The 15,443-nt window shown below is 36.2% G+C and overlaps 1 protein-coding gene across 6 annotated transcripts in view; it reads left to right on the top strand.

Moving 5' to 3' along the window:
* Positions 1-12,838, top strand: part of DSC1 (desmocollin 1) — a 274,987-nt gene extending 262,149 nt beyond the window's left edge. For 5 of the 6 annotated variants that reach the window (XM_074352204.1, XM_074352203.1, XM_074352202.1 and 2 more), the window contains 7 exons: positions 396-655; positions 806-948; positions 6,711-6,923; positions 7,312-7,554; positions 8,965-9,086; positions 9,802-10,056; positions 10,936-12,838. In XM_074352204.1, coding sequence (XP_074208305.1) covers positions 396-655; positions 806-948; positions 6,711-6,923; positions 7,312-7,554; positions 8,965-9,086; positions 9,802-10,056; positions 10,936-11,133 — 1,434 coding nt within the window. In that variant the 3' untranslated portion in view covers positions 11,134-12,838. Of the gene's footprint in view, positions 1-395; positions 656-805; positions 949-6,710; positions 6,924-7,311; positions 7,555-8,964; positions 9,087-9,801; positions 10,057-10,803; positions 10,850-10,935 lie in introns of all 6 variants that reach the window. The other variant, XM_074352208.1, reaches the window with a different exon arrangement.
* The last annotated feature ends 2,605 nt before the right edge of the window (positions 12,839-15,443 follow it).

Genomic DNA, 15,443 nt, shown 5'->3' with positions numbered 1-15,443 from the left:
TCTATCTAATTATTTTACATACTTAGAGGGATTTTCACTGTCATCCCATTTGATAAGTAATAAAATAATGAGAAATAGTCTATTTGAATTTATTCAAACACTTATCTGTATTTCTATTAATATCTAAACTTGTAATAAAAAAAATGAAGGCAGGACCTTCCTAAAGGAAAGTGAAAATAAAAATTGATTAAATCTTAAAATCAACAATTTTGCATTCGATAGTGTTTGTCACTCTAGGAAGCTAATTATTAGTCGTTAACTCTAGTAGCAGCAACTTTTGGTAAAATTTTATACACAAAAATCATATTCCCTTTCGTGCTACAGCTTGGCATCATACTTATGTCTTCCATGTGCAGTGTTAAATATTGACTCATTAAGGTATGTTCGTTGAACAGCCCCTGAACTATGAAGCCAGTGACCAAGTTGTTTTGCAAGTTGGTGTTCTTAACGAAGCACAATTCTCTAGAGCGCCAAACTCACAAGCTCCTACTATGTGCACTGCAACTGTCACTGTTAAAGTTAAAGACACTGATGAGGGCCCTGAATGCCAACCGCCAGTAAAAGTTATTCAGAGTAAAGACGGCCTCCCAGAGGGCAAAGAGCTCCTTGGATACAAAGCATTAGATCCGGAAAAGCGCAGTAGTGAGGGCTTAAGGTAATGTATTTTCATAATTTCCTTCTTTTTAATTGCAATAATAATTGATTTCTAACTGGGGGAAATTCTGTGTATTTTTCAGAATGACAGATTTTTGAGATTATGTCCACTTTTTGGTTTGAGCATTTACATTTGGTTTCTAAAAATTAGGTATAAGAAGATAAAAGATGAAGGTAACTGGTTTGAAATTAACGAACACACTGGTGACTTGAAAACTGTAAAAACTCTAGACAGAGAATCAAAATTTGTAAAAAACAACCAATACAATGTTTCCGTGATGGCAATGGATGCAGGTAAGTGCCATTTTCTAGAAATAAAATAAAAATATAGAATGTATTTTTAAGGAAATCTTGGGATTAAATTTAAATTTGCTTATTTCCAGATCAAAATGTCATGCAAACAGTTTGCATTATGATTGCTTAATTTATTAGAAACTACCCAATTTAGGTCCCAGTGCATCAGTAATGCAAAACTTGGAGGCGATGAATGGCCAAAATCCAAGTTTCAAGTCCCTGTCATTTGATTTCTGCCCCGGGTACAGTGGCTTCATCAAGGATCTCTATTTTTCTCAGGGGGACAGATTTAGATTATTATGAGTTGAACTTGCTGAAAGGATTCAACCCACCTAAAACAGATGGGTTCGGATAGGTTTGTTCTGACCTGCTCTTAATGAGGAACAAATCGTCTATCCTGTTTCCTAAAGACATGGTCAAACGATGATTTTGAAAGTCTTTTGCAGAGATTTGCAATCATTCTCCAAGGTTAATTCTAGAACCTGGATGGTGAAGAATTATCCTTCAAATGTCCTAAAATAGTGATCTCAAAACCCTTTTGAGCATACTCCCGTAGGATATCAATCTTTTTTTAATACGAACCTTTGCAGTATAAGCCCTGTCAGTTGGCTTTTCTTTTTGTCATGCAAGTGCCTGACTTAAGCTTTGCTTCAGAAGGGCTTCAGGGACGGCTATCTCAAATAACCCATTTCCAGCCACGTAACCAGGTCAAAAGCCAGGCTGACCCCCTACCCCATCTCCCCAGGCATTTTTGTTTTAGAGATCTTGGTTGATTTCAACAACTGACCCTTTGGGCTGCTTGTTTTTTCCTCTTCCTTTGTGCTTTAAATTCCTGCCCTTGTGTTTTAAATTTGTCCATAAAGAGTGAGCCTTTGAAACCCTAACCACCTCCCCCACCTCAATCAAAGCAGAATCCCAGGCGTCACACCTTTTCCACCCTTCCCTGCCCCATCCCCCACAAACTTGCTCTTGTTGTGTGGCCCCATGTGTGCGATGTAATTTCCAGGATTTGTAAGTAATAAACCTTTTTTTATTTCCTCAAAGTTTTCTAATGGTTATTGCTGAGTGCATCTTGCAATCCAAATAACAAGGACCAGTTCAGCCACAACCTTGGTTATTGATAGGCTGAGACCAGCCCACAACCACCTCCATATATTTACTAGTATGTTTATTGGTATATAAGTAGTATGATGCTAATGAATACATCATAAAAATAGGTGTTAAAAGAGGATGATAAAAATATGAATAGAAGTCATAATATGCCATTCCATCACACCAATTACACACCCACTCGGGGTAAATTTCCGTAAGTGATAAAGATGAATATAAACTTGGGCCTTCCTGACAAAACCTATGTTTTTGACTATCTGTTTAATCCAAGATGGTTTCCACTATTTTTATGATTAACATTTTTTTGTATGTTCAAACAAACAAGATGGTACAGCAGTGCTGTGGTATTTTGCTACAGAAACATTCAATTTCTTTAGAAGGAATGAGTGAGTGTGTGAATAAACACGTATCAAATCCCTTAGAAATAAACAAAAGTTGAAAGTAAGTCATGAAATGGCTCATTTATTCATTTTGCTCCCTGACGTTCTAATAATAAAGACAAATGTTTTTCTCACATATTATACCCGTGCTTGTTTTGATAGTTTTACAATAAAAGCCGCATCTACTAAAAAAAGTGCTTCTGTGATAAGAGACAAAGGTTAAACTAATGAAGGTGCTGCTGCTTCCAATTTATATGAAAAGGGAAGCCAGTTCATCCACATCGGTCCCATTCAGGTCTTGTTTTCTCTTTCCTTACTTCCTCCCTCAGCCTTGGTCTATTCCTGTTGCCTTGGGATGGAAATTCTGTGTTGCACATCATAATTGGTGAGATGACCAAGCAGTTTGAAAGAACTATTCCCATGAGCCAAAAATACTTAGGTTTCAAAATCTGAAAAACAACCTCAGTGTGACTATTGTCACTTTCTCATCTGCACATGACCTTCCTTTCCTCTTGATACCTCCCACGTAATCTTTTTATGTAATTCCTTCAATATAGGTAGGGGAAAAAAACTGCTAAAGAATGGGGGAAACCTGTTGCCACTACTTTATAATTTTGGTGATTTGCTGCCTCTTTATAAGCAAAAGTGAGTCTGGTCAGGAACACAATTACAGTGTCAAACAAAGGTTTATATTTATTTACAGACTCATTCCACAAGTGGTGGTAGTCTCTTAAGTTCCAAGTAGTGGACCATGAAAACTAGGGTTCATAAGACAAGGTCAAATTTTCACATGATATCAATGAAGGGATTATTATAGTCTCATAAAAGATTCTTCGGTATGAAAACTTCCCCTGTTAAAGGATGTATCGATATCACAAGAAGTGGAAATCTGTTGAGTTGCCCAGATTAAAGGGTAAAGGGGGGAGATTTCATGGAAATGCAGAAGCTTGGTGATAGAAAAATGACATACTCTTTGGAGAGATGGAAAATATGGAGGACAGAGATAAAATAAACTAACTTTGTCTCTTGGTGCTAAAAGAATGTCTGTCAGTACAGTGGTCGTAGTACAAACCAATGAAACGCCGAATCTAAACTTGGTGAATCTATGTCCCAGGCTCCTGGAGAACCTAAGTGTGTTCAAGAAGCAAAGATAAGGGTGTTATAAATTTTAGTGGAAGACCAAATATGGTGACATGAAGGATTTTGTTTATTTGAACTTTAATCCATTTAATATGTGTTTCCAATGGCCAAATATATAAGTAATTAATTGTATTTCCATGAGTGTTTAGTTTTGATGCTCATAATTATTTCAAGATGATCTAGATAGTCTAGGTTTCTTAGAATCCAATTTATGTCATTGTATTTTCTGTGTCAATTCTGTCAGTCAGGCTGGTTTCCCAGCTTTCACTCTAGAAAGCACTGTCTTATACACCCTCCACTTAGAATAGCATTGCCCTCCTGTTTGAAATTCAGGCCCCTCCACTTCTTCAAACAAATGGCAATGACAGCTTCTGTGATGGTTCTCACCAGTCTTTGCTCAGTTCTTCTCTGAATACCTTTTAAGCCCTCCTTCCCTGGGAGTGATCTGTTCATTATTACAGGTGATGCGTCTTCTCTATAAAAGTGCTTTCATTGTTCCTCGTGTATATTCTTTCCCTCTAACTAGACCAGTTATGAGCTCATTTTCATATAATGACCCCTCTTCTCTGCTAGAACATCCTTTAACTAAGCATCCGGTAGAGATTTTGGCATGTTTGCTTCATGCACATACTGATATTTGTCATTCCCTCCGTTGTTTGAGAACCCTGGGAATTTCCAGGTCCCGGCTGTGAAATTCACTACCAAGCCCTTTACAAGTTCACACGTATAATAGGTGCTTGGAACAATTAGTTTTAATGTAGAAACTTGAGTTCGAAAGTTTACAAAATGCTTTGTTATATTTGGCTGTAAAAAGAATTTTCTTAAAATAAATATTCAAGGGTTGTCATGTGAAAGAAGTAAACATTTTATGTGTATAATCCAGAAAGAACATGAACAAACTATTGGAAATGGTTAGAAGACATATTATAGCTTGCTAAGAAAGAACCTGAAAACTTTCTAATGATTAATTAAAGAGCTCTGTGCATGGAGTGGGCTGGTTCAGGATGTAGTGAACTTCCGGTCCCTGGAAACATTTCTTTAATGATGGGGAACTCTTGCTTTTCAGAGTCTTTTTGTTGATGAATAAATTTAGATTTTAGTTAACCTAAGATGTACTTTCTAGCCCTGAGATTGTGACGTTCCTTACTCACTGATATTTGGCATTTGCTTCTGTGCTTAATTTAAAATAGGGTTTAGAAGTAGACAGACAATTGCCTTTTCACAATTTTCAGCTATTATCAGTGATTACTTATCTTTTTGCTGTATTTCCCAGAAGTAAGGTAAAAATTGCAATCAGCCTTTGGTAGTAGTAGAAGTCATCTAGGCTAATGCTTTGTTTTCAGCTCTGGCTTTGACTACCATCCATTTTAACAATTTCAAGCATTTCACTTTTAACACCATGCTTAAAACAGAGACTGTGATAGAAAATAATCATTTATGTAGTAAATTCTGGTTGAATAATATGGGATTAAACGAGTTGATTTGCCTCTGGATGACTGCCCAATTTATTAGAATTTTAAAGTGTGATTTCTATTTTTTCTTAAAGAGAAATAGTTCTCTGCTTAAACTTAAAAAACTAAAATCATAGCATACATGTTGACTTATATATAGTACCTGTAACTACATATTTTTAATTTTTAAAAATGGTTCTTTCCTTCTTTATTTACCTCTTTGTTGGTTTTGAAGCCGTTATTTGTATTCAGATTTATTTACAAATTTATGGCAGTACCAAAATGTTTATATGCTATTTCAGATTTTTTTTTGTAATAAAAGCTGTATCTCCCTTTTATTTCCAGATATTGTAAAACTTGTTCACATTGAATAACTTTTAAATAGCTATATACAGCAGTTACCTTATGTAATAATTAATTTAAAAGTTACTTTGAATAAATTATTTTTAGTTATTCAACAGGAAAAAATTCACTGAAATACACTACATGGTATGGCTTCATTGTTACAGATTACATTTGCATGTGATATATGGTAGTCTTTATGATAATAAATCTAACAAATACACACCAAAATTTATATCAGCATTCAAAGCCAAAAAAAAAAAATTTCCTCAGGTATTTTTATGTTTATGTCAATTTTGAAAGCTTACCATTATAGTACTATATTATTTTGTCACAAATGGTAAAATTTGAACATGTTTTCTAAACTTCAGTATCTCTTAAACACCAACAATGGGTACTATTTTAATTGAAAATGTTTATTGAGATTTATATGTAAAGCATTAGGCCAATGATAATGGAGATCTAGAGATCAGAGTAAGAGTTTCTATTTTTAAGAACCTATTACTTGAATTAGGGTGGAAGGTACAACTTTTTTATGGCTTATTCAATTAATTTTCTTAAGTATAAATAATAAGTGCATTATGTTCAGTGGGTTCGTATTAAGTTTTAAGTGAGCTGAGAAGTACTGGGCAGATCACTGGGCTCTCAAGATGAAAACAACTTAGTCTCTAGGACGAACATGTTTGCAGTTCAGCTTATGAGCCCATGATGTAGCAAGGGCTCTGAGAAATCACAGGAGAATATGGCCACCATTGTCCATGGAAGTCACGGCCAGCTTCATGAGGAGGTGGTATTTGAATGCATTCTCCAAAAGATAGTAAGGTTTTGTCAGGCAAAGAGGTGGAGAAAAGTATTCCCAGCAAAGGCAAGAGAAGGTACCAAAGCTGCCAGGAAGGAGTGTACCTACTGGGTTTGACGAGCAGTTTCACAAAAAAAGTTTAAACAAAGAGTACACGAGGGAAAGGTCAGGAAAAGAAGGCAAGGACGTGATTATGACCGAATGTGAAGTGTGTGTATTTTAGTGTATTCAGTATGAATATATGCTCTTCATAAAGAAAGATGTAGGAAATCGATTTTTCTTCTCAGTTGGTTATTCTCTAGTGACATTACTCATACACTCATACCTTTTAGTTTTAAAAAGCCCCTCAGGACACCATCTGCTACAGCTACAAACCTGCAAGGCAGAGTGATGTGCTTGTAACAGCGGTATTTGTGGTTCAGAAAGTGTGTGAAAATCAAGTTCAGACAGCCAGTAGAAAGCAGATGTCAACTGTACATCGTAGAGATCGTCAAAACTACATTAAGTGAAGAAATACCCTATTTTTAAAATTTTTTTCAGTTGGCAGATCTTGCACTGGAACATTAGTCGTTCTTCTGGAAGATGATAATGATCACCCACCGCAAATTGACAAAGAAGTGACAATTTGTCGGCATGGTAAGGATTTTGCCGTCCTCGAACCTGTAGATGCAGACGGACCTGAGAATGGGCCACCTTTTCAATTCGTCCTGGTTAATTCTGCCAGCAAACTTTGGACGTTAGAGACAAAAGACGGTATGTAATGATGCTAAATCTTCTATTCAGTAGGAACTTAGGATGCCTGGTGGTCTGGATTTTCACCTTAGTTCATTAAAATAAATAAATGTTAATTTTAGGAAATTATTTTTTGATCCAAGAAAATGGATAATATCTTGCCTTTTAAAGCAATGAATAATGCACTCATGTTAAGTTTAGACTCTGGTTCTGAATATCTTTAAGAAAACATACAAATCTATTTCAATACAGTATTTGAGTAACATTTAAGTACAGGGTAGTCTACTACAAGGAAAGCAATAACAAAGGATTTTCCTGGTTTTTCAAGAAATCAAAAGTCATTTCAATATTGCTATTGAAAAGTTGTATCTATATATATATATATATATTCTGTCTTTTTTTCCCATAGGTAAAACTGCCATTCTTCGTGAACGGCAAAATCTTGATTATGACTATTACTCTGTGCCTATCCAAATAAAAGACAGACATGGTCTTGCTGCCACATACACGTTATCAGTGAGAGTATGTGACTGTACTACTCCCACTGATTGTAGAATGACTACTAAACTTCCGAGAGATATCACGCCATCAAATGTAATACTTGGAAGATGGGCTATTCTTGCCATGGTGCTGGGTTCTGCATTGTTGTTATGTAAGTACAATTATCTAGAATGTGTTAGCAAAAAGTGTCATCAAACATTTTTTAAAATGTACGCCAATTCTTTCTATCAATGACATTTATAACCTTTGGTAAATGTGTCCTTCTAAAAAGCTTGTGTGTACCCTATGGTTTGGGGTTTTGAGTCGTAGAAAAATAAACCTATCAGTAAGAGCAGATTATATCTAAAGTAATTTTCAAAGGTGTAACCTCAGTTCTTCCAATAATTAGCCATGAGATGCTGAGTAAATCATTTCCGCTTCTTTGAGCTCATTTTTCTATATGTAAAATGAAGAAGTTAGATAAAATTAACATTAAGATTCCCTCACAAACAAAAATATTATCCTCTTTCAACCAGCCAGATTCATGCAGTGAACACACACAAAGCATTAGTGAAAAGGGTAGTTTAAAAATTTACCTAGATGTTTATGCTCAACGTTATTAATGTAAATTAATGAAGTGATTTAGCATACATCTTAAGAAGACTCCAATGTCGGGGTAATTAGGCTTTTTTATTTTCTAATGGAGGTACTGGGGGTTGAACCCTTCCACTGGGCTATACCCTCCCTCCTCAGGAAGACTCCAGTGTACAGGGAATGGTCATGTGGTGAGCCACTAAGGAAAAGTACATGGATGCAGAGAATCCTAAGATTTTGCATTCTGCAAGCTGTTGTTTTTTTTTGGGAGATGTAAAAGTGATGGAAATCATTGCCCACACTTCTACCCTCCCCCGCTCACTTCCTCCTTCTCTTCTTTCCTTCTTTCTTTCCTTCCTTATCCCCTTTTCCCTTCCTTCCTCCCTTTTTTTTGAACAATCTATTTGACTACATACAGCCTATTTGCATTTACACACTTTTCCCATAGTCTTTACTCTATCTGGATTCAGTGAGTGGAGTTTCAGGTTAAACTGGATATTCCTCTTAGCATTTAAAGTATGTTTTCAAAACCAGGCACTGACTCTATGTGATTGCTTTTACTGTTTAATTTATGCCTGATATTCTTTGTTTTATGATTCTAAGATCTTTGAGTGCCTTTTGTGTGGATTTGAAACACCAATAATACTACCTTAAATTCCAATCAACTGAAGTTACCATTTCAGTGTGGAGGAAAGAAGGGGCACATTAAGTTAATTCTGGACCTGGGAAGACACCTATTGATAAACTATGTTCACATTATTCTTCTTGTGTTTTACTGATTCGTTTCTTCTTTAGCCTAATAACATAATCTCACTAAGACAGGGATGGCCTGTATACAAATACAACTGTTAATATTCTGTTTGAAATTTATGGAACAAATTTTTTTAAGTTCTGTGAAGAAGCGTTTAAAAATATCATACAATTCAAATGATTTTATATATACCAGCATGAAAAAATGCTATTTTGCTTACATATTTTTGCTTTTTAGGTGTTCTGTTTACGTGTTTCTGTGTTACTGCTAAGAAAGCAGTAAAGAAATGTTTTCCCGAAGATGTAGCCCAGCAAAACTTAATTGTATCAAACACTGAAGGACCCGGAGAGGAAGTGATGGTAAATCAGATTTCTCTTTCCTTTGTTTGCTGGTTCAATGATGACAGTTGATTATTACATAAAATAGTAATAATAATAACAGCTCTTGCTTTCAGAGCACTAACTACCCTGAGCAGAGTTCCAGAGGACCCGTATATGTTAATTCATTTCAGTTTCATAATTCTATTATATTAGTTTCCCAGGACTGCTGTAACAAAGTACCACAAACTGAGTAACTTAAATAGAAATTTATTGTCTCATGGTTCTGAAGGCTAGAAATTAGAGATCAAGGTGTTGGCAGAGCCATGATCCCTCTGAAGGTGCTACGGGAGAATCTATTCCAGGTCTCCCTCCTAGCTTCCGGGAGTTCCTTGGCTTATGACAGCATAAATCAAATCTTTGTATGGGATTCTGTGTGTGTGGGTGCATCTGTGTCAAGTTCCCCCTTTTGGATTAAGGACCCACCTTAATTGAGTATGATCTTATCTTAATTTAGCTACTTGTAACTCTAGTGACCCTATCTTTGAATCAGATCACATTCTGAGGCACTGAGGGTTAGGACTTAACATCTGAATTTTGGGGTGACATAATGTAACCTCTCACAACTATGATTCGGGTACTGTTATTATCCTGATTTTCTGTATGGGGAACTGAGAGGCATAGCTGCTAAGTGAGTTGCCTATGGTGGGAAATGTTCATTTCAATTTGATTTATTCATTTATAACTCTATTTTTAGGAAGCAAATATTAAACTCCCCACACAGACGTCCAACATTTGTGACACAAACATATCTGTTGGCACACTTGGTGGCCAGGGTGTCAAAACACAGCAAAGTTTTGAGATGGTCAAAGGCGGCTACACTTTGGATTCCAGCAAAGGAGGTGGACATCAGACCATGGAATCAGTCAAGGGCGTAGGACAGGGAGGAATGGACACCGGCAGATACACATACACTGAATGGCACAGCTTCACCCAACCTCGGCTTGGCGAAGTAAGTGCTGGTGTCTTCAAGTTCATATTACATGAAAGTTGAACACACTTACAATTCAGGATTTCCCAAAAGTTTTACTCCTCATCAATCTAGGACTCCGTGCCTTTTTAGTGTTGAAGTATCATACAGGTGGATGTCAGGTCCAAGTCCAAAGAGAAAAATGATCTTGTAAAGTTCAATGTTTAAAATAAGATTTACAAAACTGTATCTAGGAGTGGTGTATGTAAGCATCCTGTACTTTAGGAAGTGTAAAAAGACTGACTGTCTTCCCTAAACGTTACCAGGAAGATCCCTCGGAGTGAAATATTTGTTGTAGAATGATGCACGGATCACAAATTATAAACAGTTTTAGTGTATTGAATCCTCCGTGTGGTTATAAAATCCTATCACCATCCACTGAACAGACTGTTAAGCTTTTATTTTGGGTTTTAGTTCCTTATTTTATATTCAGATCAATCTATATAGATTAATAGTAGCCAGTTTAATATGTTACATTATTATATATAATAGTGTGTAAACGTAAGAATCATAGCCGATGTTGGTTTGCCCCAAATATGTGAAAAAAGTTGCAAAGACACATTTCAACCACACAGATCTTGTATTTAAATGGGAAATTGTAAGGTAGGGGTGCAATGTGTGTGTGTAGCTTTAACTTTCAAAAATGTGTTCACTAGGAGCATTTATATATTTGCTATATTTTAAGAATGAATATAATACAGACCAATCATGTGCATTTTTTATATGTAGGAATCCATTAGAGGACACACTCTGATTAAAAATTAAACAGTAAAAGGTAAATCAAAGACATTATTTTTAATGCTAATATGTTTAGGTGTTTTTTAAAAAAATAATAATAAAATGTGCTCTTTTTCGATACAGAAGGTGTACCTGTGTGGCCAGAACGAGGAGCATAAGCATTCTGAAGACTACGTTCGCTCTTATAACTATGAAGGGAAAGGCTCTGTGGCCGGCTCGGTGGGCTGCTGCAGCGATCGGCAGGAAGACGAGGGGCTTGAGTTTCTGGATCATCTGGAACCCAAATTTAGGACGCTAGCAAAGACATGTATAAACAAATAAGTGTGCCTTTTAATAGAGTAACATCCACAAATGCTTGTGTAGGAGTTTATTGAATGTAATTTGATGGCAGCATCTGCTAATGTGTTTGTTGATTGGGGGTAAGCTTCCAGTCATGTATAGATAAGGACACTGTAAGTATGACGCGCCCCTAAATTCCCCTTGTCCGAGATAACGTCCATGTCCTTTAGAAGTAAACGTTTCACTTGTTAATTTCCTTTTCTATACATGTATATACTGCCCTTTCCAGGACTGTCCTAATGTGCTTTCTTCTACCTTCTATTTGGAATTTTATGTCACTTTGTATGCTCTGGAAGAGTATGTGGGAGAGCTGTGGACTGTGGAGGCTAATGAAAAACACATTTTTATTTTAGGTGAAAATTAAATATTTTCTTCAAAATCTTGGGGAGAATTATGCTTTTATTGGTCTTTGGTGCCAGAGAACTGCTTCCTCTACCCCAGCGGCTATGTGCTGAAGGATTTTTTTTTAAGTACTCTCTGATGCAGTCTTCGATTCGGTGAATCAGAGCTCATTTCTTACTAAACTTTCCACCCTGCGGAGGTGCTCCCAGCTCGATCCTGGGATCTCTGTCCATGTGGATGTGTTACTAATTAAGTTCCTACAGCTTCTAGAATTATTTGGAAAGACAGGGATCAGAACGAGCAAGCTCACGGCAATTTGAGCTGCAGAGATTTTGTAAGGATCACGTGAGAGGATTTCCATGAAAGAATTGCAACCTTGATGCCCGTGGGTTGACTGAAATCCACAGATCTGTTTTGTTTGCCCACTATGATGTATTATTACTTTTTAAAAATGTAAATACCTTGGCAAAAGGACATACCTTCTCTAGTTTGACGCAGACCCACTGTCTTCAAGCATTTGTGAAAACTAGCCCAGCAGGCATCAGGCTGGCAACCCTGATGTGCTTAGCCCTTTGAATATGCTAACAATTAAATAACCATCCATACTGGAACTTAATACTCAGGCTACACTGGTAATCACTTTCAAAAAATGTTAAATCAGAAAACATGTCTGTCATTATATATTAAAAAATTGAAATCTATTAAAGCAATTTTTACCAAACTTTTGTTGAATGATAGATAAATGAATGAAAACATGAGTTAATAAATTATTTTGAATATATAACATTTTAAAAGGATATTATATTTTATTAATTTAGAAACAGGCCATATATTTAAATATTTTAATAGTTTTTTGTGCCAAACTGTATAGATTTATAAACATTAACAGTATATATCACAAGGAAATTTCTTACTCAGACAAAAAACATTTTTTTTTAATCTATTAGCTAGTTAACCTTTGAAAAAAATAAGTGGCTGATTTTCTTAAATTTTGTGATCTATCTCCTTATTCTTAGTCACAGTTTCTAAGTAAAGGTGTTTCTTGATATGAAATCAGATATTAGTGGAATAAAAAAGTTTTAATAAGTAAAATTTTCATTTTATAAGCTGTCCACAATGTGTGATTTCTATAACCATTGTCAGTAAAATAATTTTGGAGAGTAATGCAATTTCTGAATTTCTGTTTTCTGATGTACATGTTACTCTGACAACGATACCAGTTTTGAAATTTAAAAATATAGTATTAAAATTTGAGAAATATATCATAATACCATACTAAGCTGTATTCTTGAATGTAGGTGCAGAATGTTTGCTGAGCAATTAAAAATCATTAGCTGAGCATTAACTTACATGTGTTTGTTTATGTCTTCATAGTTTCTAAGTTTGTTCAAGTATGAAAGAGAAAATTTATATCTGAACATAAAGTACAATTAAAGGCCAAAGGAAGATTTCTCAGTCAGCAAGAGAAGACATGCTTAAAGTATTACCAGAATTATTAGAAAATGTGGGAGATAAATTAGTGTTAAGCAATTTTGACTATTTAAAATGTTTTCAAAATATCGTTAAAATTTATCTCACAGGGGAATTATGACTGCCTTTTAATTTATTTTGAAAACTCACAGTCATTCGCTGTTTATACTCCAGATTAAATGTTAATTGTATGATCTGATAAAATTTACGAAACTTTGCTGGACTTCTTACAAATTTAGTTTGTTAGTAGGACATTGTATTATACGGATTATTTCATGTAAGTTAATTGTTAGTTAATTATCAGTAAGTTAATCATTCTGAATTGTTTTTCAATAATTAAATCTATAGTTAGGGAAAATATACAATTAAAGCTTTCTTATCTTGATCCAGATTTCAAACTATTTCATGCGAAAAAATTCCATGGAAACACCAAGATAGATGAAAATTGATATAATTATTATAATTGCACTCCCTTTAATACTTCGTTTGCTGAGCTTTTAATTCCTTCTCAGTTTATTAAAACTGTTTTGTAAAGTTTGATATCTATGCATATGTTTACTTTTAGAGAATAGATAGAGTAATTACAACACTTTGCTCAGATAACAAATTACAGAGGCACGTATCAAAGCCAGTAGGCTCATGGAAGACTTGAAGTCTTTCCCCTCCACAGGGAAACAGGGAAGACTCCCAAAGCAAAGAGGAAAAAGACATTCTAAGTGGTGTAGGAGTAAGGATTCCCAAACTAAACGAAGCCCAAAAAAACCAGCCAAAACCAAAATGAAACCAGCAAAAACCAAGACCTACTAGAGTTCTAAGAAACACGATTTGGAAACCCCTGTTAGGGAGGATGGGCTGGAGAGCGCGTATTGCTGGAAGACGAGTGAACCTGGGCTGGGTGAGAGACGAGGGGTGAAACACAGCAGTGAACCAGGAGCCTGACGTGGGGTGAGGGCGGGGCAGGGGCAGCGTGTCTAGGATGACTCCCCGCTTCCTTCTTGAGTAAGTGGGAGGATGGTGAAACCATTCACCACAAGGAGGGGAAAAGCAAAGCAGTTTTGTTATGGAAAGATGATGGCTTCAGTTCGGGATATTTCGAACCCGAGGTATTAATGAGAGTTCCAGGAGGGCACTTCCTGTCTCAAAGTTGGCAAGAAAGAACACACTTGATAATCCTCACCTCCACCTGGCACGCTTTATTACCTAATATTCATGTAGTCCATCCCGAATACGGAAGCTCATTTAGGGCAGGGACCACTTTTCAGTCTTCTAAGTAACTAGTGGTGTAAATCCTTCTTTCTGTATGAATATTCAAAGCATCTTTCCTCTGCTCAGTGAGGACTGGCTAGGCATTCCCTCTTACACCCCTTTCTTTCCCTCCCTCCCAATGTCCCTGCTCCTCGCCCCCACTCTAGGCTCTAGGGTTTTGTTATGGAAAATCAATCAGTAATATGATAGTAAGGATTACTATTGGGTGAAGTAAACAAGATGAATGTGGAAAAGAAGGATCTGAATTGTATTTCAATGAGTTTGTTATGAAATAAAAGAAGAGATGAGAAAAAAGGAAGAGCTCAGAGAATGAGGAAGTGGTTAAGTTTATGTGGGGATGGTTGCTGTTGAGAAATAGAAAATGAAAAGTAGGGAAAACGTACATTCAAATTTTCAGGAAGCTGCAGGAAATTGTATAAAGGATACTCAGAAGGTTAGTCACGGGCAGAAAACATTTTAAAGATGGTTGCTGTGTGTTAAGAATACCCGCCTGAAGAGGCTAGTGTCAGGGAAGTGAAAATTTCCCCCTCTACCCTCTTGAGTTCTAGTGGCCGGACTAATAATAAAAATGACACAAGGCAGATGAACAGGAGAAAAAAAAAAAACAAGCTTTAATTTGTGTGCCCGGAGGTCTCATGGAAATGAGACCTAAGATGTGGACAAAGCACATAGCTTTTATACTTTTTTAGACAAAAAAACAAGAAATTTATGAGGAATTGACAGAACAAAGAAACTTCAGTTTTGGGTGCCCCATTAGTGAAGAATCTAAACAGAGTCTGGGCTTAGGGTAGTAAAGATGTCACAAAGTTTGTTTATAAAGATGTCTCAGCTCAAATTCCCCGTCTCTGGCTCTAAGGGTGTCTGTCTACCTCCAGATGCAGGGACATTTATTTCCTGCTTGCAGGGAGACAGAAAGGAAGGTTAGAGTGTCCCTCTTGCGCTGGCTGTTTCTTAAGTAACTTTAATCTGAAATAATCAATATGCCATTGTGGAATATTTTGAGGTGGCCTGCCCTGAGCCCCAACCCTAGAGAAGGTTTGATGTACTTGAACAGGTTTTTGTTTTACTGACTGTGTTTCCTAGAAAGTCCACTCTGCTGGGGCAAGACGTGGGTTGGGTCGGCTAAGAACAGTAACACAGCGGCTGGCAGGGTTAATGTTTGGGGAATGATTGGATTTGTACGGGTTGGTTTTTTTTTCAGTTTTATTGAGGTA

This window comes from Camelus bactrianus, chromosome 24 (genome assembly GCF_048773025.1).
Source record: "Camelus bactrianus isolate YW-2024 breed Bactrian camel chromosome 24, ASM4877302v1, whole genome shotgun sequence".
Lineage (NCBI taxonomy): Eukaryota > Metazoa > Chordata > Mammalia > Artiodactyla > Camelidae > Camelus > Camelus bactrianus.
Note: the sequence above shows the minus strand (reverse complement) of the source record. Positions and strands in the feature narration are given on the sequence as shown.